This window comes from Lissotriton helveticus, chromosome 11, assembly GCF_964261635.1.
Source record: "Lissotriton helveticus chromosome 11, aLisHel1.1, whole genome shotgun sequence".
NCBI classification, from domain to species: Eukaryota; Metazoa; Chordata; class Amphibia; order Caudata; family Salamandridae; genus Lissotriton; species Lissotriton helveticus.
The window spans coordinates 1,091,588,781-1,091,613,112 of NC_136072.1; the positions used below are offsets into that span (position 1 = coordinate 1,091,588,781).

The following is a 24,332-nucleotide window of genomic DNA, read 5'->3' on the forward strand; positions in this document are numbered from 1 at the left end:
AGGGGGGTGGCACGAGTCAATTTACCAGTCCACCCAAGCGCCATGGAAGCATGTCGCCACACCTGGACAGCCGTCCTGGTGGGGCCCGTCACGTTGCGAGGGGTGAGTTTCGAGTAGAGGGCTCTATTGAAGTCACCCCCCGGTAATAACCATTTGTCCATCTCGAAGTCCGGATTCGGCAAAGGGCCATACATGCAATGATTTATCGCCCCCAGTTGAGACGCCCAATAATAGCGACGGATATCGGGCAAAGCAATTCCACCGTCATACCACGGGAGCGACAATTTAGCAATGGCGATCCGGGGCCTACCCCCCCACACCAGTTGCCTCTGTAAACTTTCAACCTCACGGAAGTATGTAGCCGGGACGACGTCAAGTGTGTTTTGCAATGCGTAGAGGAAGCGGGGCAGTGACATCATCTTAAACAATGCCGCTCTACCCAGGGGAGAGAGAGGGAGTTTCCCCCAAGCAACCACATCTGCCCGAAGGCGCTGAAGAGGGGGCAGTAAGTTACGGTCAAACCGCAGTGCAGGGCTCAGTGAGATAAAAATGCCTAGGTATTTAAAGCCATCTTTCACAATCGCGATAGGACAACCACTTGGCAGAAGGGGGGCGGCACCCGACAGGACGTATACACAGGACTTCGACCAGTTGATGACAAGACCCGAGTTTTTGCGAAAAGACGTTAAGACATCGAACAGCACAATGAGGGATTTACGGGGTGATGTAAGATAGAGCAGAATATCATCAGCGTATAGAGATACACGGTCCTCAAACTCCGAGTTCCACCTAATGCCCTTCAGGGACGGTTCCCACCTCAACCAGGCCGCCAGCGGTTCCAAGGCGAGAGCAAACAACAAGGGGGACAAGGGACAGCCCTGTCGCGTCCCTCTGCTCAGTGCAAAGGGCGCAGAGACCCGACCGTTGACCACCACCTGAGCCATGGGACCGGCGTAAAGCAATTTGACCCACCGAACGAACTCCGAACCGAAACCAAACTTAGCAAGAACCGCCCACAAATACGGCCATTCTATTGTATCAAACGCCATTGTAGCGTCTAAGGACGCCAAGATGGCGGGCTCACGCAGCGTCTCGGCCCGTGCCAGGACGCCATGCAACCTTCGGAGGTTAAGCGCCGTGTTACGATGCGGTATAAAGCCGGATTGATCAGGGTGAACCAATAACGGTCGCCAAACGTGTCGCCAGCAACCTGGCCAAGATTTTAGGTTCCGCGTTAATCAACGAAATGGGTCGAAAAGAGGCACAGCGATCCCGAGGTTTACCATCCTTGTGGATGACAAAAATAGTGGCCAGTCTCTGGTCCGGCGGGAGAAAACCCACCTCCAAAGACTCAAGAAACATAGAGCGTAGATGAGGAGCCAGCGAATCCGGGCGCAGTTTATATAGCTCAATGGGGAGCCCATTAGGGCCCGAGGCCTTGCCGGATCGGACCGAACGGACAGCAGCGGCAATCTCGTCCACAGTAGGCGGGGCATCCAGAGCATCTCTATCAATGTCAGACAATCGGGGAAGTGCAATATCACGCAATAGCAGGCAGGAGTCCTGCTCTGAACGATCAGACACCTGGGAGTACACCTCGCGGAAATAATCGGCAAAACATGCAACAATATCAACAGGGTCTGTACAACACTCCCCATTCTCCGCAACAATCACAGGGACGACACGACTTGCATTCTCCCTCTTATCCAACCAAGCAAGCAGTTTCCCAGCCTTATCACCCACATCATACAAGCGTCCCTGCTGTTCCCTCCCCATTTCCTTAGCAGCTTCAGTGACCAGAGCCCTGTATTCATGTTGCTTCAACTCCAGTAGATGTAACCCCTCAGCGGTGACCCCAGATTCCAAGCGCTCCTCCAGGGCCGTGACCTCCCCCTCGAGTCGAACCATCTCAGCGCGGTTGGCCAACTTCACGCTACCAATCAGTGAGAGGGCCTGGCCACGAATGACCGTCTTGTAAGCTTCCCAAAGCAAACTAGGGGAGGAAACAGAGCCCACATTTTCCTCAAAATAACAATCATGTGCTTTAACCAGCTCATCCCTGACCCTGGGGTCCTTCAAATACCAGGGGTTGATCGGAGCCACTCGGCCCGCCGAACCCTGCCGTGCATCAACCACCAGCCAAAGAGGAGAATGGTCCGAGATGCCCCGTGCCAGATGTTTAACTTCCCGTATGAGGGATGCATGGACCGAGGGCAGTAATACGTGGTCCAACCTCGAGAGACTACCATGAGCACCAGAATGATAGGTGTATTGCAACTGTCCCGGGTGAAGCAACCGCCAGCAATCAGTGAGCCCCAGCGTCTCCAGGAAGTCACTCAACCAAGTCTGGGCCTTCGGCAGTTCCCTGGGAGGGTGACGATCACGCATCCCCGAGACCACCGCATTAAAATCACCCCCAATCAAAAGCAGACCCTCGGGGAGACTCCGGATAAGTCCACTCAGATCAGCAAATGTGGTGGCCTGGAGGCCCGGGGGCACGTACACAGAAATCAAAATAAGAACCTTCCCCTCCCAGCGCCCCACAATGGCGGCATATCGTCCTTTATCATCCAGAATGACATCATCAATGGCCAATGGGAGGGAGGTCCGAACCAGAATGCTCGCCCCCCTAGAGCCCGAAGTAAAACCCGAGTGCGCCACAAGGCGATAACCACGCCTATTCAAAGCGTAGCACTTGTTGCCGAGCAAATGAGTCTCCTGCAGTAAAACATCTGGAGTCAAACGTTTCAGCAATTGCAACACCACCCTCCTCTTAATCCCATCCCCCAACCCGTTTACGTTCCAACACAATAACCGAAGTCCCCTACCCCCATCCCCGTGTTCAGCCCCTCCCCCGCCCCACACCCAAAGTGACTGCAAAAAACAGGATTGCGCTCTTCCCTCGCCTTGCAAGTAACAAGAAAATTCAAACAAACAACCCAGTTCCCCCAACAATGTCAAAACAACTATACCCCCCACCCCGCACCCCTGCTGAAGACCAAAGAGCCCCATAAACTTGCAGTGTGCCTGTCGCCCAACCACCCAACTAGTCTACGAAAAGAAAACCCAGGAGGAGAAAGGACCCGTTCACCCCCCACCCACCCCCAAAAAGACCATTACTTGCAAACACTAAGAACACAACATAGCACAGTTCAAAGCCAACGGGAAGGGTACGGGGTCAAAGTCAACAGCTACTCCTGCTCTGTCGGGCCACCTTCCGCCCGATCCGACTTGCCAGAGTCCTCAAAAGGTTCAGGATCCGTAGGTAGCGTGTCAAGCCAGTCACTCACTACCCCAGGATGGTCGAAGAAAAAGGTACGATCCCTATGTACCACCCGCAGACGGGCAGGAAAGAGCATGGCATACTTCATAGACCTTTCCCGGAGTCTCTTCTTGACCCCTTGGAACCCCAGCCTCTGTTTCTGGACCTGTTGTGTAAAGTCCGGATAGAAGCTGACAGTAGAGTTCTCAAAGGCGATGGGACCAGACTGCCGTGAAGCCTGCAGGATAGCGTCTCTGTCCCGGAAATGAAAGATCCTCACAATGATGGGTCGAGGGTTCGCACCCGATTTAGGTGTGCCGCCAGGGATCCTATGTGCACGTTCTACAGCGAAGAACTTGCTGAGACCCTTGGGCGCCAGGTGATTCAGCACCAGGTCTTCCACCAATAGGTCCGTCGAGGCAGCAGTCGATGATTCCGGGACCCCAATCAGGCAGATGTTATTGCGCCTGGCACGGCTTTCATAGTCCTCTAGGCGCCCCGAGAAATAATCATTGGCTTTCCTCAGATTCCCGACTTCAGCCTGCAATTCAGAGACATCGGTGACCAGGCTAGAGGTCTGAAGATCCAGGGATTTGACCTTTTCGTTTGTTTTCGCCAAGTCCGCCCTGATCAGATTGACATCAATCGCCACCGTATCCAGTTTAAGAGTCAAGGCCTCATATTGTTGCCCCAATGAGGCCTTCATACCGGTGATGGCACCCATGAGATCTCGCAGCGAGGGCTCGTCTTCAATCGATGAGTCCTCCGGCATTGTCGTCGAGGGTTTAGCTACTGCTCCCGGCGATCCCTTAGCTAGAGTGTACCGGTCCATAATGTTAGTTTGCAGAGCACTCCCTCGAACGCCCGATTTAGGCCCGCGCTTCCCACCCTCTGGCTTGGTGGCCATCTTGGATCCTGGACCCATACGGGTCGCCTGTTGACGGGTGAAAATGGTGACTGCGGAGGCAAATGTAGGACCAAAAGGGCGAAAGTGGTGCCAGTCTCAGATCTGGAAGCCGCTACAGATCGGTAGTAGGAACGGAGAGACCAAGGGTGTAGGAGCGTCCGGCCGTCCACGGAGCCTGCAAAGTCAGGTTGAGCTCCGGACAGGAATCGAAACCGAAAGCTATCGCCAGTCCACGCAAGTCTGGCAGTCCGTTGTTGTTCACTTACTGGACGGCAAGCGAGACAAGATAGCGCGGGGCGTCACCCTGGAGCAGGCCAGAAACTGCGACAGTCTGTAACTCTGGACCCCGAAGTCCAAAAAAGTTCGCTGAAACAAATAAATGAGCAGTAGAACTGTGCCAATAAACACCCGTCGTCCGAATCAGGATAAATTACAGGATAGTCGATGGAGGTGGCGAGGGTCCGGGAGCCCTGTGCTCACGCAACCATCTTGGGTGCGCGCGAAGCTCCTCCTCCGCTCCTTCAGTTCTTGAAAACAAAGGGGAACCGTAACAAACTCAAGCAGTTCTCTGACTGTTACCCGGCCTATGTGCCAAAGCCAGACTTTGTACAGCAGCATGGCTCATGAAATCATGGAGATTCCTTTGTACCGTTTACTCTTTCATGTCAGCCTGGCTGCTATTGGTAAATACTCTCAAAATGAATGTGCACTAGTTATTGAAGTATTAGCAGGCACTGTTAATCCCAATTACTTGGACACACAAGTTTTGGGCATGGTGTTTACAGGGATGAGTAATGGGTCCCAATCCAGACTTGTCACTGGTTATAGTTAATTTGATTGATTTAACTGGGTGTGTATGTTAGGCTGCCTCTCTCCCCCACCCACTGGTGTATTTCCTGAACTAGTTCATTGTTATGGCACAAAACTATAGTCCCACATCCTCACCTACTCTAAGCAGTGCTTACTACGGAGGCACCGCGTCCGCCAGTAATCATAGTGCTCTTAGGTAGCCAGAAAGAGATGTAACTCTCATAGAAATCCTTAAAGAAAATAGACATGTTAGAAATCTTTGTCAACAGAAGTTTGTTCTGAAGCAACTTTTCCTTTGAAATGTTTTTTTCCCTTTTTTTTTTTTTTTTTGCAGCTTTATAGCTTTTGCCGACTGTCAGTTCTTTGGATCTTCAGATGTAGCTTTTGTTAGTCTCCTTTACTGCATTCTCTCATAGTTTCAGTATTTCTGACATGTTCAATACCCACACAATGCTGGCCTGTCACCTTTCTTCCTCCCTTCTCCCCTTGTTTTCATAAGTTACTGATGAACTTGTTTGGTTTGTGTGTTTGCAGAGTTTACATCCCCTGTATTTATGTGCTGAATAAGATTGATCAAATCTCCCTGGAGGAGCTGGACATCATCTACAAGGTGCCCCACTGTGTGCCCATCTCTGCTCACCACCGCTGGAATTTTGATGACTTACTGGAGAAGATGTGGGACTACCTTCGTCTGGTGCGAATGTAAGTGGTACAAAGTCACTCTATGTGCACTGAATGGCAGAGGAATTTTGGCTAAGATGAATGTACATACAGCTGTATCTCCTTTTGCAGACCACACATGTAAATGACTGCCAGAGTAGGGAGTCTCCAAAAAACCCTATCAGCGAGCACAACATGAGGATTTCGTTGCAGGTTTTTTGTTTGTTAGGACAAAGAAAATATTTTTTGTCTCTAGGGCATGGAACATGGATGATAGCTATGCCAACTTGGCTTCCCTTTTCATTGTGATGTTTCATCACTTTCCCTGCAGACGTTTTTCCTAAAACATGTGTAGTTTTTGGAGCTAGTGGTCGGAACCTTTGACAGATGATAAAATCTGCTTGCTTAGTCTTGATTTTCGAACCCCTTCAGACTATCAAAGAACGTCCCACTCTGGCTCAGTTCGGATGGTTGAGTGAAAAGACCTGGCAGCTTTGTCCAGGTTACTTAAAAACATGTTCAGATGCTGCTGTTTCGAGGCTCTTAAGTCTCAGCACGTCCTAATTATCCCATGGATGTCATCCAGCACTCCTGGCCATGATTTCTGGTGACGCTTGAAACATTGAATTAAAATGTTATTGGCCATTGGTCACCTTCCTTCATCCTGCCCAAATCATGAATCCATCAATAACTGATTTATTCATGAGTTTCTATACAATCCCCTATGGCTCACCATCTCGGTGTTGGGTAGCGTGAAGTTATTGTAACATTTATATTACGGTTTCTACCCTCTATGGGCTGCTGAAGCACTTGCCTACATAAGTAACATGCTACACTGTGTATAGTCTATATTTTGGCCCTATGTGGAAAGTGCCCCATGTCGTGCCTGATGATGACCATTGAGGTGAAGATATCGTGTTATAGGACATACCCCTTAGCAGTGTGATATATGAAGTGTGAGAGTTTACGGTTTTCTGTAACCTTTCTTCTTTAAGCAGCTCCGCAGGTCCCCTTATGCTGAGCAAGTTACTGGACAGTTGTCCATTCCGAGATTTTTAGTTTACAGTTTATGTTCCTGAGCAGACATTGCTTGGTGGGGAAGGTGGGGTGGGAAGAGCTGGGATGAACTTTATTATTGTCTCATATGATTGTGTGAGATGTTAAGAAGCATACCTAGTATGTACCTATTTGGGCAAAGCGTGTTGGACTACATTAGAGTCCCCTGTTGGCTAGTGGTATGTGATAGATGTCTAAAGTTATTCCATGCCTGTTCAGGTGGTGATTGGTAGTTTTTCTGTGGACTTGAATAGTACTGGCTGATGGACAGTCCCGTAGGGTATCTGTCTTTCGTGAATATAGAATTCTCAAGCTGTTTAAGGGTGGTGTTGTGCAGCCTGTTTGAACTGTTTATTTATTTATTTATTTATTTTGAGAGTTTTATATAGCGCGAACAAGATCTTTGCAGATAACAGAGCGCTTTACAAAGGCAGGTGGAGGGCAGGGGAACAAGGGGGCATAGTGGGGAGGTAGCTCAACATGATTATGTACATAGTACCAATACAGTATATAACATAGTACCAATATAACGTATAGTACAGGTATGAGGTAGCAGGCATAGTTGGAGCGTAAGTCATCACCAGGTTCATGTACATAGCACCAGTATAGTATATAACATAGTACCCATATAACGTAAAGTACAGGTGTGAGGTAGCGGGCATAGTTGGAGCGTAAGTCATCACCAGGTTCATGTACATAGCACCAATATAGTATATAACATAGTACTCATATAACGTATAGCACCAATATAGTATATAGCATAGTACTCATGTAACGTATAGTACAGGTACGAGGTAGCAGGCAAAATTGGAGCGTCGGCCATCCACTCGCTGTAAATAAACACGTGCATAGGAATATATAGGCAGTATCATAGCGCCAGACTGGTAATACTGTTCTTAATGTAAAACACGCGAAATTGTTCAAGTGTATTTAGCCATAAGGATACTTTTAACTTCTTTCTTAAAAAGAAGGGAGGAAGAGATGAGTCTTGTTTCAGGAGGAAGTGCGTTCCAGATCCTGGGCGCCATACCAGAGAAGGAGCGTTTGTAGGTTTTTTCCTTCCGGAATCTTCGCGGTTTCAGCAGAAGATTGTTATGATATTAGCATTAGTTGGGCCCAGGAGAGTTGGGTATGAATTGACTTTACTATAATACTTAAACTAGACACAGGCTAAGCCTTCATAACTTAACTTGGCATAGAAAGATTTTTACTGGTTGAGCCAACACGAGGCCTGTCCTGGGCTTGCAGTACCAAACCAGGGTCTGTGGAAAAGACTATAAAACGGAGAGGGACTGGCTACAGGCCAAGATCTGCGGGCTACTCCTATCCTCTGGCGTTTCCTCCCGCAGTCTGGCAATGCTACAGCTGACATGCAGCTGTTAGTTGTGTGTGGAAAGAGAATGGCGAGTCTCGAATTACCATACAGAGATAATCTTGATGTGATTAAAGACAACGGAGCTAAAATTACTCAATAACCTTTTAATGCTGCCCCAATATGCAGCGCTTTAAGGAACATACACTACATTGTGAATAAAAACATTTCAAATAAGACCGCATATAACCAGTGGCTTATTAAAACGTGAGGGGCCTCCCTGCAAGATATGCTGAAGGGGCCACCTACACTCAGATCAGTAGGGGCTGAGGGCCCCCCCCCCCTCTATGGGTTAGCCTGCCCCAATGCGGGGGCCTTTATTATGCCCCTGCATACAGCCCCATGGTAACTAGGTATCTTCCACTTAAAGCTGTGATGAAGTAAAACAACAAATCCCACTTTGCTTTATTCTGGAAATTTCAACAAATTGCACTTGGCTTGGTTAGTGAAAATCTTGCAGCAAAGAATTCTCTGGGGGAAAAAATGAAGTGATACCAATAGGGAAAAATGCAAGTAAATATTCATTACCTCTGTGAGGGACACACCCAATAATTAGATTAATAATCAGCATAAGCAATATTAATGCATAACCCACAAAAACTCTTTCAACTTCATCATTATAAAGTAACACATGGGTGTGGTGGTTGGGCACATATCATGTTAGCCTCCATTGTCTTTTGAAATCAAGATTTTCTCTGTATGGTAATTGGAGAATCGCCATTTTATTATAAAACAGGAGGTTACCATTATGCATGATTTTAAAGCTTCCCTGAGCCGCTTGACACGGTTTCGCACAGAATCTTACTTCAACGTCTGCGAGAGGCTGGGGTCGAAGGCATGGCACTCGATTGGTTCTGCTCCTTTCTATCCCACCGAACCTTTAAGGTTGCTACTCCTCCGTTGAGTCCAAACTCCACCCCCTTGATCTGTGTGTGCCTCAGGGTTCATCATTGAGCCCCACTCTATTCAATCTGTATGTGAGGCCGCTGGCCGATGTCGTCAGGCGGTGGGGTCTGACTATGGCCTCGTATGCGGACGACACGCAGCTGGCGGTCACCCTGAGTGGGGACTCAGACCTTGACGCTCCCAGATTTCGGGAAGGACTCTTGGCAGTGGCTAGCTGGATGAATACCAACTGTCTCCAGCTCAACGCCAAAAAAACGGAGGTTATGATTGTGGGTAAGCGAGCGGACCTCTGGGGTGATGAGTGGTGGTCCCCTGAGCTGGGTGTAACCCCTATTCCTGTGACAGAGGCGAAGAACTTGGGGGTTTGGCTTGATCCTGCCCTCAGCTTTCGTGGCCATACGAAGAAAACAGCGGCCACATGTTTTGGTATTCTTCGAGGGCTAAGACCAATCTTGAGGTTTTTTGATGCCTCAACTAGGCAGCTGGTCATTCAAGCATCTATACTATCACGGCTTGACTATGCCAGCTCATTACTTTTGGGGTCCAACCAGGCTGAAATTATGCGAATGCAACGTATCCAGAATGCAGCAGCCAGTGCCCTTGTGGGGCTTCCAATGTTCTGCTCTGCTGAGAGCACCATCCGCTCGCTTCATTGGCTTCCGGTCACACAGAGGATCTATTTTAAGACCCTTTGTCTGTCATTCAAGATTCTCAGGATGGCCTCCCCGCCGATTCTTAATAATCTCTTGAAGTTCTATGTTCCCTCGTGCGCTCTGAGATCCTTGGGCCAAAATCTGGTTGTGATCCCTCGATTCAGATTGAGTAGAGCCGGAGGTCGTTCCTTTCGAGTTCTGGCGGCTAAGCTGTGGAATTCTTTACCTTCCCGCATTCGAGAAATTGATGAGCTGTTGAGCTTTAGGAAAGCTATTAAAACTCATTTGTTCCCTCATCCCTTTTTAACTCCTCTTCAGTATATCTCTCCCACTGTTTTGATGTGTTATGTGTGATGACCTTACCAGAAGCGCCGGGACGCCCCTTGGCTGGGGCAGCTGTGCGCTATAAAAATGTTATTAACATAACATAACACTGTTCACATGCTTGACATCATAAAGTAAAAGCTTGCAAAAGTTGAAGCACTCGACCAGTCTGCCGCTTTCAATATATGTGCACTTCCTTCCCAGAACACTTTACTGGCCATTGCACCATGAGAACCGTGTGCGCTGAGTTTAGACAAAAATACCCCTGCCTCAGACATCACTACTCTTACCCATTTTGAAATAATAGCTGTAGATACTGCCATAGGGTTTGCTAAAAGAAATCAATAAATGATTCTCACCATCGGTTCTGAACTCAAGCATTTTTTGTTTGTAAACTTTCATGCAATTCACAACACAGAGGTTCCTACAGTTAGTCCCTTATGGAGGTTTTAGTGGTCTTAGAAAGCACTCTAGGAGGTAGCTGTGGAGAGCAGCTTCCAGGATTAGTCCAGAAGGAGTGTAAAGCAGCTTGTTTTATGGTATATGTTAAGTGAAAAAGAACCACACCGTCTAGTTATAAAAAAAATAAGTATTTATTATTAACACTCGCTAACGCAATATATTGTCTCCTACCCAGAGATATAAACACAATACTTTGTCAATAGACTACATAGGTAGCACAGAATACACAGTGGTCCAAAGGGGGAGACCAAACCATATACTAAAATAGTGGAATGCGAACCATAACCTAAGTCAAGAATGGACCCAGAAGACGTAGAAGAGCCGGGACCCAAGGAACCAACCAAGGTTGCAGTTTAAAAGAAGGACCCTTTCCAGCAGACCCCAAAGAAATCCTGTGGAAGATGGAAGGTTGGAGAGTCACCCCACCCACGGATACCCCAGGATACCTACACTGGGGAAGCCAGGTGCATAGGTGTGAAATGATGTCAGAAACCGCAGTAGACCACACTGGAGGACTTTGGAAAAGATGTCGCTGGCGAAGAAGGTGAAAGTGTCTGATGGAACCCAAAGGTGGATTCAAGGTGAGAGGTACCTGCAAGCAGAGGGGACAGAGTCTATGCCACTCATGAGTGACCAGGAGGTCCACAAGACAAATTGCCACTGATGTCTGGGATGCAGGTGAGTAGAGGCTACCCTTGAGGTTGCAGCTGTACGGTCCAGGCTGTACGGTCCAGCCCACGCAGAGGACGACGAGGAGCCGTGCACGAGCTGTCCCACGTCAGATGTCAAAAGCCAAGGGGTCAGTGTCTGTCAGGGGCACCAGCAAGCCTTGGCAATGACAATCGATGTAGGTGAGGAAAAATGTTCAGTGTCCGGACCAGCAAGGTCAAAGGGACTCACCATGAGCAGGTAAGTCAGAACAGGCCCGAGCAAGCAGGGAAGCCCACTGGATCCAAAGAAGATCCTGAAGAGGACTCGCGGGCCAAAGGCATAGGAACCGCAGGAGGACCTCTAACCGCTCACCAAAGGATGCAGGCCCATAGTGCAAAGGATGCGATGCAGGCAAAGATCTTGGCTGCAAAAGATGCACGAGGTTGGAGCTTCTTTGAGCCATAAGATCTCTGGAGGTGAGAGTCAACCAGCCTTGGCAGCGCAAAGTCGACACAGTTCACAGGGGTTCTGTTCCTGCGGTTCTGACGAGGGATACAGACCTCAAACTCAGTGTGAAGACCGTGCAGGCCACAGGAGTTGCACAACCACCACCTGTGTTGCTGCGCCTTTCGAAGTCCATGGGAGCTCAGGATCAGCAGACCAGTCCTTCACTCCAAGGGAGATTCCTTCGGGTTTCTTGGATGTCCACAGGCCTTGTGAAGAACCGGTATAGAGCACGGGGACAGGCGTTGCAGCAGACTTGCAGGACGACGAGACCAGGAGCAGCAGTAGTCTTCCCAGTTGCAGTCTCTGTTCCCAATGCGAAGACCAGCGAGGTTCAGAGTGCCCAGACAGATGAAGTTGAAGTGGTATATGATCTGATTCTTGTCCCACGACTAATCTAGGGACCCACCCACAGGTAAGCCCTTAAGTACCCTAAGGAAAGGGTTGGAACTATTCAGGGGTCCTTCCCAGAGGAATTGCTGGACAGTGGGGAGGATACTCCCATGTCCTTTGTCCAGGTTCACGCCAGAGTGGGAGCCAACGGCTGCCTGAACTGGGTTGGAATGGAGTATGGCAAGGGGGGCACCAAATGTGCCCTTCAAGCAGTCTGAGTGATGCTGGCAAATGCCACCACCCTAGCCTAATACATTAAGTCCTATCTGGGAGGTGGTCACTACAGTCTATCTGGGAGGTGGTCACACCTCCCTATGACAGCATACCTATTGTCCTGCCTTCCTCTGCTCAAGCTTGTCTCAGCAGAAGGAGGGTAGAATCGTGTCTCTGGTCGGCAGCAGCCGTAGCTTGCTGCCTGGGTTTAGAAGACTGGTACCGGGAGCACTGAGGGCCTTCCGGAAGAGCTTGTGTGATACAAAACACGACATGGTTCGTTACAGCATGTTTAGAGATGGTCGTCGCATAATGACGCATGGCCACTCTATGTATCTCAATGGATGATGCACTTACAACCCGGGAGAATGAAGTCCGAAGGTTGTAGGGATGTCCTGCTCATGCAGGGGCACCCTCACACTTAGAACTGAGCACCCTGCCTTCAGGATTGAAAAGCCTACCTTAGGGGTGACTTTTGGGTTTTAAGTGCAGTGACATCAGATATAAGAAAACCTATATCTGTTATAGTTGGTGCTAGCACCAGCAGCCCTGTAGTCCAAATTTGAGTAATCTCCCATGGGTAGCATAACTCGTGCTTCAGCCCATCCGCAGCCCCTGGTGTACCTATGCCCTGGCTACCTTAGTAACATATACTAGACACTTATCAGGAGTGTACCTAAGTACATACCATGTCCAATTTAGGGAAGAAGCACAGAGACTGGGGTCATGATTAGCAGAATCCCAGTCAGACGAGACGGTAAAATATGGCACCAGCAAAAAGTAGGGGTGACCATGAAAGCAGATCCTACTTTCCTACACACATGCTGTTTTGAAAGTTCTTATTTGGAATGTTTTTATTCATGATGTAGTGTATGTTCTTTAAAGGGCTGCATGTTGGGGCAGCGATTAAGTTTATTGCATAATGGTAGCCTCCGGTCTTTTTTTGAAATCCTGGATCAGGGCAATAATTAACTTGCAATGAACTGTAAACTATTCTGTGAGAATGAACTAATGTCTTTGTTTCAGCTACACAAAACCCAAGGGTCAATTACCAGACTATTCTTCACCAGTGGTGTTGCCATCCGCTAGGACCACCGTGGAGGACTTTTGCACGAAGATCCACAAAAGTCTCATGAAAGACTTTAAATAGTAAGTATTTGTGTGCGCACTTGAGTGGATGTGATTCTGCATTTAATGCAAAAATGTCTGCAGTGGGCCTGTGAGGGTTTGTGTGCACATGTAAGGCTGAACCCTTGTAAGATGGGACCTGACAGAATTATTTTACTGATGTTGATTACACCTATTCTTACTTAAAAGCATGTTGTTCTTTAAATATACTTGTGCACCATTTCCACCCTCTGAGAAATTGTGCTATATTACTATTATAACCAATAGATTTGTTTGCGATATTTATCTACAAATTGTATTTTATTTGTAGAGTTTTATATGGTGCAAACTTGTCCCGAAGACATCAGAGCGCTTCAGTATTTGCATAGTATATATTTAAGTGGTTCACATAATTAGGGTACACATGAAGGCAAAATAGCAGTATGTAAACGAAACACAAGAAGGCTTTAGGATCGGTAGCAGATACATTTTTGAGGTAGAAACAGTTTATAAATCTAGATAATGTTTTAACATTGTATATTAACAGTACATATTTTGGTAGGTATAAAGACACAATGGCAGTATGTAAGCAAAAAATGATGGGCATTTTTGAGGTAGAAACAGTGGCCTATAGCATGCAGTAGATTGGATGGGCGAAATAGTTCAGGGGTGTCCATAGATGGTCCCAAGCGATATAGGTAATGAGGTTTAGTCTTTAATTTTTGTGGTTGGCAGCATGGATGAGTCAAACTTTAGGAGAGTGGGTTCAAATATTTGTTGAGGAGTAGGAGTTTAGATTTTGTCTTGAAGTTGGGTAAAGATTGTCGCTCAAGTCTTGAGGTAGAGCCGTTCAGATTCTAGCGGCATTCCTGGAGAAGGAGCTGGCACGCAAGTTCCCTTTCTTGAATTTAGGCAGAATCAGGAGAAGGCTGTGAACTGTGTGTAGAGTGCTACTTGGTGCTGGATGTCTGACTGACGAGATGTTCATGTAGTTAGGTGTCATCGGTAAAAAGGTGATGTGCAATTCTAGCTTGTATCAGGTTCCCTGCAAGAGGTTCCATAAAGAGGTTCAATAGGGCAGGGGACAGGGTTGATCCTTGCGGGACACCTCATGAGACGGGCTTGCATTCGAAATGTTATTGTTGAATTTGATTAGCTGTGTGTGCGCTTGTTTAGGTGAAGAAAGGGGCAAACCACTGTAGGACAGTTCCTTTGCCTGCTCTCTTTGAGAGGGTGTTTAGGAGAATGTCATAGTTGATGGTTTCGAAGGGGGCTGATTAATCAGGAGGACTAGGAGGCATGCCTGTTTTTCGTCCAGTGATCTGTGAAGATCTGACGTTTAATACAGCAGTTTCAGTGCTGCAGCCTTTCCTTAAACCCGACTAGAAGGTGTAATGCAAGTTGAATTTTTCAATTTGGGTGTCGAATTGTGGAGGCACACATTTTTCAATGGTTTTGGCGAGGAGAGGGAGGTTAGTTATGGGTCTGTAGTTATTAAGGATCCTTACGTCGGCGTTTTTTTTGAGGGATGGGGGTTACTTGGCTGAGTTTGAGGGAAGCCGGAATGGAGCCGCGCGATAGGGAGGAGTTGATGATTTTGGTCCATTGCGGACAGATGATGTGACTGAGCTTTATTACAAGTGTCGCAGAAAGAGGGTCTGAGATTTGCGAAGACTGCTTCATGTTTGCCAAGTATTTTGCTAACAACTTCTTAGTGCAGGTTAGCGGGGAGGGAGGCTCAAGAGAGACTTCAATACTGGATACTTTTTCATAGAAAAAGTTTGCAAATTCTTCACAGCGTTTTGTTGGTTTGTTAATTGCATGTTGAGGGAAAAAGGATGTTTGCTGCTTGATGATTTTAAATAGTTCTTTGGGTCTGTTCTTTGACCAGTCCAGTTGTTCTCAGATAAAGAAGGATTTTTCTCTGAAGATGTTTTTTGTATTTTTGGTGTTGGGCCTGGAGGATCAAGAGATTGGCTTGACATTTTCAACTCCTCGCTAACTTCAGCCAACCTTACAAGGAAATTGCAGTAGCCATTTTCTGACCTTCTTGAAAGGGCCTTGGAACCACGTCAAGTAGGAAGAAAGGGCTACAAAACCATTGTTGACTTCTGCAATGATTGTGGTACCATGCTTCACTGAGTTTTCAGCCAGACTAAATGATTTGTGATGGCAAACTTGTAATGATAAGATGATAAACTAGGCGAACAGAGATGATTTACTAGACTGTGGCTTGTTAAACTGGTATGTTTTACTAGCTACCCATAAACACTGTGCAAAAACACGCATGTCGTTGTGGGCTTATGTGCCAATATTTTGATGGTATAGTATTCTGACATGAGTCAATTTCTTAATCCACGTTGACATGCCAGATTTTCTGCTGTTTACATATGGTATGTGTACATATATTTAATAACATAATGTGCATTTGTAAAGGGCATGTTCGCCCAAGGGTAGCTTGCAGTTGAATAACGGACTTTTATAATCCAAGTGGGAAATGTTTACTTAACAATTGAGTCTTTTATCTGGCATCAACATTGGACCAGTCTGCTTTGTGGTATGTTAGTATGTACTGAACGAATGTAAGCAAATTACTTTTTGTGATGAACTGTGTACTGCTGCTCATAAGCTGGCTTTGGGTATGGAAGGTTGCTTCTGAAATGCAGGAGATTTTATGTTTACAGGGAGGAGTGTAGTAGGTGAGACTGCTTAGCGGATTTAGAAATAAGTTGAGGAGTTGACTTTTGTGGGGTGTATATCAATTTTGATTGAATCTCCTCTTCTCCTTCAGTTCCCTGGTGTGGGGGTCATCCGTGAAACATAACCCACAGAAGGTTGGGAAAGATCATACTATGGAAGACGAAGATGTCATTCAGATTGTGAAGAAATAAGTTATCATCACCTTCTTGTTTTTGCATGCCAGAGACTGTAGCAGGCATGTCAATAAACTTGCTCAGGTGGGAGGAATGGCTTTGGCAACAAACTGTCAACATTACTTGCCATCTGATGTTGGGGACATTCTGTCATAACATCTGTATACATCAATTTCAGTAAATCTGCAAAACAAAATGTTCTCGGTTTCGTTCAATTACTCACATGGTCTAATTTAGGGATTCTTATTTTATTCCGTGTGACACGTGCCAGAGGCTGGTGAGGCCGGGTCAGTTTTAAACGCTTTTTAGCTAATTCTCTCAAACTTTCAAAATTGTACTCTGTCGTAATAAGATGTAACTTGCTGATGTTTGCTTCTTGTTTCCTGTACAGTGCGTTTGTTTTGGAACAGTTTTTTGGAAGACCACATTGTGCTCCATTCAATGTAAACTTGTAGACTCTTGTGACCTGTAACCACCTTTCATTGTCATTGATCGTAAAAGTGTCGGTGGCAAAGGATATGGTCTAGAAAGCGAAGACTGCTCATCCAACGAAAATCTTATTTCTGCTTTAACCTGTTGCAAATGAGTAGTTTATGAAGGAGTACAATGCATCTTCACAAATTAAAATCAAAGCATATTTTCATGCGTATGTATTAACTAATCATGCTTAGCTTGTACTAATTGGAAAGAAAACTGATAGGTGCATGAGGGGGCATGTCGGGCAAAGCAAATGACTGTTTACACTGCAAAGGAAAATAAATGCTAGGGTGAGCTTGACAGATGGAGAACAAATCATGGGATTTGTGCTCCACATTAAACCACCACCCGTTATCGATACCAATCCCCTCATTCACCACTGCTGTTGTGGTCCTCCCTCCCCAGTCTTCTATTCGAACCACCACACTTAACACCCGTCTTCTACCCGTGAGATCCTTCAGGTATAGCCAAAGGCACACTGCAGCACAATTGATAACCAATATAGACTGATCCCTAACATGTAAAGCTTCGTATCCTGGAGCTGCACAGCCCTCTCAGTCTCCGTTTGGTGTGAGAAATAACACAACGATCACTAGGGCCCAAGGGAATTTTAAGACCAAGCTTTGACACGTTCCCTGCTAATACTTTTCTACACACAAGTATCAAAGGGTCTTTAACACAGAAACATATACGCTAAAGTGAACAGGACACCCAAACCACCGCTATACCTACTCTGTGCATCTAAATCAAAAATCTAATATCTAACCTCAAACCCCCAAATCGGTCAGTTGAGGATACCCATCAGTCACCACACTGAACCGCCCTTCATCATTTGGGATTCCTTCATGACCAATATGAAAGAGCTCCTGTCCTTCACAGATGAGGACAAAGGTGGTAAAAGCCCTCACCTGCTCAGACAGGTCTCAATATGGTCTTGCTACTCTGTTTCGAGAATATAGGTGGAACAGAGTGACTGATGTCGCAGTGCAAACAAATTTGTAAAAAGAAAAGTGTTAAAATTGGATGAGGGAGTACTGAACATTTTTATTGTGGTGCCACTCACTCCTCCAACATTAAAAATAGTCAGTGACAGTTTTGTAGAATAACTGCCTAGATGTAATGCGAGGCCAACATGTTTCAGCAATTCTTATGGACACATTTGTCCTTGCTTTCTTCAGGACCTAAATGACTGTTGCTACTGCAAAAACGTATAAACCAACATTAATGAACAAAATAGAATGTGATTCCTGTGATAAATAAAGAAATCATAAGGAGACCAGCATGGAGATCACCTGAGTTTTCTAGGCGTCCACATCTTGTTTGGTGTGAACTAGGTGGAGCATGGACCCTCAACAGACAGTGCAGACACTTGCTGGTTTGAGTGACTGCTGCAATATTTTGATGCTGCTACTACTGGCCTTTTTGGCACTTTTTCATCCATTCGCCATCAGACTCTATCCACAACAAGGCATCTGTTCATTATACCACACTTTAAAAAAGAAATTCTAGTGCAAGGTCATGGTGGTCAGATCCCAAGTCCAAGGACTAGATGTAGGCGAGGCGGAATATGCTCTTCTCAAAACACGAACATAATTCTGTGTCAGGCAACACATAACTGAGGCCATTGGCTGCAAAGCTAAAAGCTGTCATGGATAGGGTTTGTGAGATCAGGGAGTAGGTGGCAGAATATAGCGGAGTTCTTTCGGGACTTGTACCAAAACATGTATAATGGGGGCAGTCCATTGGGGGAGTGCCTAGAATGCTACCATGGCCCAAAACATAAAAATCCAATCACCAGCTGAGGCCTTGAAAGACGTAATCGCAGTGGAGGAGTGGTCGGAACTGTACACTGATTGAAACTGGGTTAAGCCCCAGGTCCAAACAGCTGCACCTCTGCCTTTTTATAAAATCTGTAGATCACTGGTAACTATATTGTTTACACCTTTTGGAGAGATGGGAGCGCTGGTGGAATCATGACTGGATGCTGCAATAACAGATTCCCAAACCAGGCAAAATTCTTCCCAGTGTGGTTCATATTGCGCAATCTTCTTGTTCAGTCTAGATGCTAAACTATTTAAGGAATAATGAGGACCTTATGAGGGCCACTAATGCCAGATCTGGACTAATCGATTTTCATCCCAGGGTGTCCGTGTGGGGACAATATATTATGTCAATCTTTTTATTGGTTTTAGAAAATTACACAACAATTGTAGCTCCACCAAGCACAGTTCATATGCCAAGAGTTACAGATGCTGCTCTAGGAGGGCCTTTAGCCATCACTGCACTCGTGCTTGTGGCGGCATCCACTTTGCGGGAGCAAACAGCGGCGCGGCCACGTTAATTACAAACGCGAGTGCTTGAATAGTGAAGACCGCTTGTCTTTACTGCTGTCCACATTCGTGTCCTTCATTCAGCCCACCTTTGCTTCTTTCTTGATTATTTACTTCGTACTTTCCTGTTAGGTTTAATTTTTCTAGTTCTTTTTCCCACTTTCCTTTTCTCTTATTCTCATCTTTGTTTTTATAGTTTGTTCTTTTGTTATTTCATTCCCAGAACTGCTAAATTGGTCCACCTAAATTCATTTACAGTAGCAGCAGTTCCAAAAGGTCCTTCGCTTAAGATACTGGCGCGAGCACGACGCTTTGCGGTCTAGAATAGATAAACATGGGATGGCCTTGCATGTAAAAATGCTTGCATTCTATTTTATTTTTATATACTGTATACTATTATTAATACTGTTGCAGGGTAAGTCACAATTGGCATATGTAGTTAGTACATTGGTGTAGTGTGATTGCCCTCCTGCTGGTTGGATTTTACTAGAAAAATGGAAATGTAAGGAGGAAAGGACAGAAAGTTAGAAAAAAAAGAAGCAAGAAAGAGGGGGGTTAGGCTAGCCCCCTAGAGAGTAATACATACATGGCGTAAGGCATTAGATTGCTGAAATAAGTTGTGAGGGATTGACGACAGTCGAAGCGGATGCTTTTGTTCTGCTAGCAAGAAGACTACACAATTATCTACCACTAGATGGCAGTCTAAGCCAGTTGTTATGCTCGCTGCAGGTAAATTCCGCTGCAGAAGGCCTTGCAAAATTGAAAATGTCTATAAAATATTTTTTCATATATCATTGTTGAAGGCTGAAAAAATATCAAGTGAAGTAAGAATATTACATGTAGCAATACTGTTCGGAAAAAATCGAAATCTTTCAAATTAACCAAACGCACATAGTTTTCCCCAAGATCAGCAAATCAATTGGCACACATGGTCCGTACTTGTTTATATTCCTACTTATGTTTCAGGGCTCTTTCAGTCTGCTCTTTGTCACGCTGACCTTCGGGGCTAGGTTCATGCTGTATAGCTACCGCAATGAAACAAAATACAGTACATTCAGTATGATCCTGAACATATGAGTATGACAACCTGAGAAGTTGTCGTAAATGTTAAATTACTTTTTAGTGCCTTAAATATCATGCTCAATTGTATAATGCTCTCTATCCAACTCCCCATTTTTAACTGTCTTTTCCACTATCTGTTTGGTTTGCTTTCTTGCATTCTCATGGTCTCTTTCTCTCTCCGCAGGGGCAGTTTCTTTTTATGGGCGTGGGGGCTGCACCCCTCCGACTATTTCTGTTTTCTACTTTGTTTTAGGCAGGAAGTTTGAACGTGCCTGAGGTCGCAGAGCCAGCAGACTCGACCCAGTTTCCACCTTGTGTATAATAAAAAGAACTTTCAGTTTCAAAACAAAAAAAACCAAAGGGGCATATTACCAACGTTAAGCGATATTTATCGCTAACGATGCTTAGCAACGAATTTTTTAACGCTAAGCATCGTCAGAAATTATCGCAGATAAACCTTGCTATTATCAAGGTTTATCGCAAATGCGATAAAAAACGGCCGCAATGCATGAATATCGCTGAAAAGTCAGCGATATTCATGCATTACCGAGCTAATGCTCTTAGCCATGTTATCCACCTCCCATTGGATAACATGGCTAAGAACTGCTCAGGGCAGGTGTTAGTTTTTGGAGATATTCGCGCTTAGCGCGAATATCTCCAAAAGTTGGTAATAGGAGATAGCGATGTTAGCGACTGTTTCCAGTCGCTAACATCTTGGCACGCCCACTTTGCATGTCATTAGTGATAAATATCACTGACATGCAAAGTGGGGCCCAAGATGGTCGCTATCTCCTACTAGCTGTCGCTAACTGGTGTTAGCGACAGCTAGGTAATAGGGAGATCATTTTATCTCCGCTTTCTTGGCTTTTAAAGCCAAAAAAGCGGAGATAAACCCCCATGATAATATGCCCCCTAGTCCCTCTGACCCTCGCTCTATGCAATGGTCATCAGGCAGCGTCGGGGAACTGTTTGACAAGCACGTGCAATAAAGGGGATGTGCTATGTTGCATATTATTCAGGGCTTGCCTTCTTCCAGCCCTGGCCTACTTCACCTCTTAGGCCTGTAGGGCCACTCCCATCCGTGACGTGTGCATCCTCACTGATTGAATGCACCCTGGGCGCTTTAGGTTCAAACCCTGTGCAGCCTGAGGCTGTATGTCACTCAGCGAGGATGCACCTCCCAACTCGTCACAGGCTGGGGTGGGATCCAGCCTGTGAAGAGTTGGGAAAGAGCGTAGGAGGGAAAACCACTGTGCGTGCAACAAGTGTCATTAATGACGACTGGTTGCACATTTTAAACATATTAGTATGCTGGTGTTTGTGTTTGTCCTGCTGTTACGCTGGTCTGGTCAAGAAGATGAAAAGCCATTCCTTCTTCGGTGAGTAATGTTGCTGGTTTTCATGTAAAGCGCTCCAATCCTTTCGACTCCATTTAGCACTACATAAGACAAAAAAAAAAATAGAGTACTCCTCTGCAAATGCCCTGATAACTTAATTCCGTGTAGCTGGGGGCTGGCAGTGAATGGTGTTTTAAACTGGCCGATATCTATGTCAGCATTGCATTTTATAAAGCAATGTTTGCGGTCCATGGCCTGCTGCCTTCCACAGAAAGTCTTCATTTGTTAATGCTATATTATGGTATTGCGAATATTCATCACAAAACAAAACCCATGAAGATTTGAGTCAAGAAGATTTACAGAGGGAAGACAAGATATTCCCAGTTTGCTGTGCAGTTTGTTTTCTAGCTTTTTAGGTCTCGTGACCTACAATGCGCGCAAGCGCATTGAGGGGGCGAGAATTCAAGTGCTCGAAATCCTCGTCAAACCAAGGGCTTCGTTCCTTGTGGTTTTCTTGAAGTTCACGTGGCCACAGGCACGCGCTTTTGGGCCATAAACTCTGTTCCCCACAGCCTTACATTAATTTCTCCTCCCCCTCCCCAGCCAGCTTCCCCCAGGCCGTAGCAGCACTCCTCCCACACCAGCACCTCCCCTCTCTCTCCCCGCAAGCACAGCCTTTACTTTCATTTCTCCTCCCCCTCCCCAGCCATGCCGAATTCTCCTCCCACGGCCGTCCTTTCTGCCCGCACGAGCCTTCCCTTCTCTCTGCTCTCCCCTCAGGCGCCGTGACATACTTCAAAGGCTTATCACTTCACACGGCCGCAGGCCGTGCAACCAGAGCACTTCAGTTGGTGCGCAGCCCCCCTCCCAGCACTGCCTTGTTACTCTCGGCAGCCAACTTTCGTTTCATGGTGGAACAAACCTCACTGATAACACTTCACACGGCCGCAGGCCGTGCAACCAGAGCACTTCAGTTTGTGCGCAGCCCCCCTCCCAGCACTGCCTTGTTACTCTCGGCAGCCAACTTTCGTTTCATGGTGGAACAAACCTCACTGATAACTATCGTCTATTGTAGCGAACAACACCAGGTTCAACTTGTGACTTCAGGCGCTACACGCATCTTTGCAGGGTGTGTGCACAACCTAACGCCATTTTTTGTAGCTACCTTTACGAGTATCATTGGGTATTACGACCCTGTCTACGTGCCTTGAAGTAGCATCCTGATGGCTTAAGGCGCTTGCTCACAAGTCCGCACTCGATGCACTCTCTTATCTTCTCCTTCCTGCTACCCAGGCTCCGCATTTCACCCATTGAAATAACTTTAGAGCAGCATAAAAGGGTATACAAACAAAGTAATGTAACTAAACAGAACATATATTCTTAACTAAATGTGGCATATACATGGATAATATATGGAACGTATGTAAGCATAACATACCATATGTAGAGTGCGGATTCAGAGTGCAGTGGGCAGAGTGCAGTGTGCAGAGTGCAGATTGTGAGTGCAGATTCAGAGTGCAGAAGCACCACAGCATCACTCAGCGCCACCACAGCATCACTCAGCGCCACCACAGCATCACTCAGCGCCACCATTCAACAACAACTGGTTCAATTATGTTCTCTCAATGTTTCAAGCTTTATTACAAATGTCACAAAAAAATGTTATTTCACTTCTGTTCTTGGATTTTCATCACAATAAAATACACTGAACATAATCTTCACAAACGTTATTTACAAAAGTTTAAGCTATTGCCAATATAAATTACAATCACTTTTATTCAAGTATTAATTATTTAAAAAAATTAAAAGCCGTTGCTATTTGTAATATCAATACATCCAAGTCACGTAAATACAAAACATGTTGCATTACAAATGCTATAGTCGTCACATGTGCGAAAGTTATAACTATTGGCATTGAAAATGACAAAGCTATTAATTTAGCTATTTTCAAAATCAACACATAAATAAAAAAATTGTCATTTACAAGACCAATAGCTCAAACTTTCATAATGCGAGACCTATTGCATTGCAAATGCTTGTTAAAGCAGCTGCAGTTTGCTTTTTTTCTGCTGCAATTGTTTTCTGCAGTCTGGCAGCTGGATTATCTCTGGAGTAGGGGGAGAATCAAAAATTTGCTAGTATTCGGGCCAAGAATTTTCAATTCCATTAAGGACACAGAGGCGAGGATTATGCTTCTCTTATCTTTATTGCGAAACACAGCAGCCAATGAAACACATTTTCTTGTATAAACAACTACATTGCCCATGATGCATACATATAAGCCACGCCTCCATAGTCCATAAGAACCCTCTGCGTGGTCCCATCATCCTCTTTCTTTGCAGAGAACGCAAGTCCAGACATCCACATCAATAAGTCCAAAACCTCCTCCAACGTGGAAGAATAAACAAGTCTTCAAGCGTAAGCTCGTGTCATCCATCGTCTTCTATTCAGACTTCTTGTCTGATCCTGAAATAAAGGAAATGAGACAACCGTAACCATTGTATAAACCAATATGTCAGAACAGTGAACATGGGCGGGTAAGCTTTTTTACTGCTAATAAAGCCGGGTGGGATAATCCTCGCCTCCGTGTCCTTAATAGAATTGAAAATTCTTGGCGCGAATGCTAGCAAATTTTTGATTCTATTACAGGACCGGAGGCTTCAGATTATGCTAGTTTAACGCTCATTAAAAAACCACAGAAGTAATATCACCCACCAGCTTATAATAAAACGTTTTAAAAGTTGATTCTGAAGACCAGTCTGCACAACGCATAATGTCCTGAATGTTAGGACCCAACATGTATGATTTTGACGCCATAGCGCCCCTTACAGAATGAGCACCAAACATTTGAATATCAATACCAGCCTCTTGCATTATAAAACGAAGTCATCTGGCAATGGTGGCAGCTGTTACTGGTTTCTGCAGTGCAATCAACAGCTTAGAGCAACCTTGTGCTCTCAAGACCTTTGTACA

At 45.8% G+C, this 24,332-nt stretch overlaps 1 protein-coding gene and 1 long non-coding RNA gene across 2 annotated transcripts in view; one reads left to right on the forward strand and one right to left on the reverse strand.

The window, feature by feature from the left end:
• DRG1 (developmentally regulated GTP binding protein 1) overlaps positions 1-16,814 on the forward strand; it is a 62,227-nt gene extending 45,413 nt beyond the window's left edge. The window contains exons 7-9 of the mRNA XM_078667720.1: positions 5,514-5,681; positions 13,200-13,322; positions 16,072-16,814. Coding sequence (XP_078523846.1) covers positions 5,514-5,681; positions 13,200-13,322; positions 16,072-16,171 — 391 coding nt within the window. The 3' untranslated portion in view covers positions 16,172-16,814. The remainder of the gene's footprint in view (positions 1-5,513; positions 5,682-13,199; positions 13,323-16,071) is intronic.
• A 6,623-nt stretch (positions 16,815-23,437) lies between these two features.
• The window catches only part of LOC144791522 (uncharacterized), a 41,207-nt gene continuing 40,312 nt past the window's right edge, over positions 23,438-24,332 (reverse strand). The window contains exon 3 of the long non-coding RNA XR_013602412.1: positions 23,438-23,825. This is a non-coding gene — a long non-coding RNA (uncharacterized LOC144791522). The remainder of the gene's footprint in view (positions 23,826-24,332) is intronic.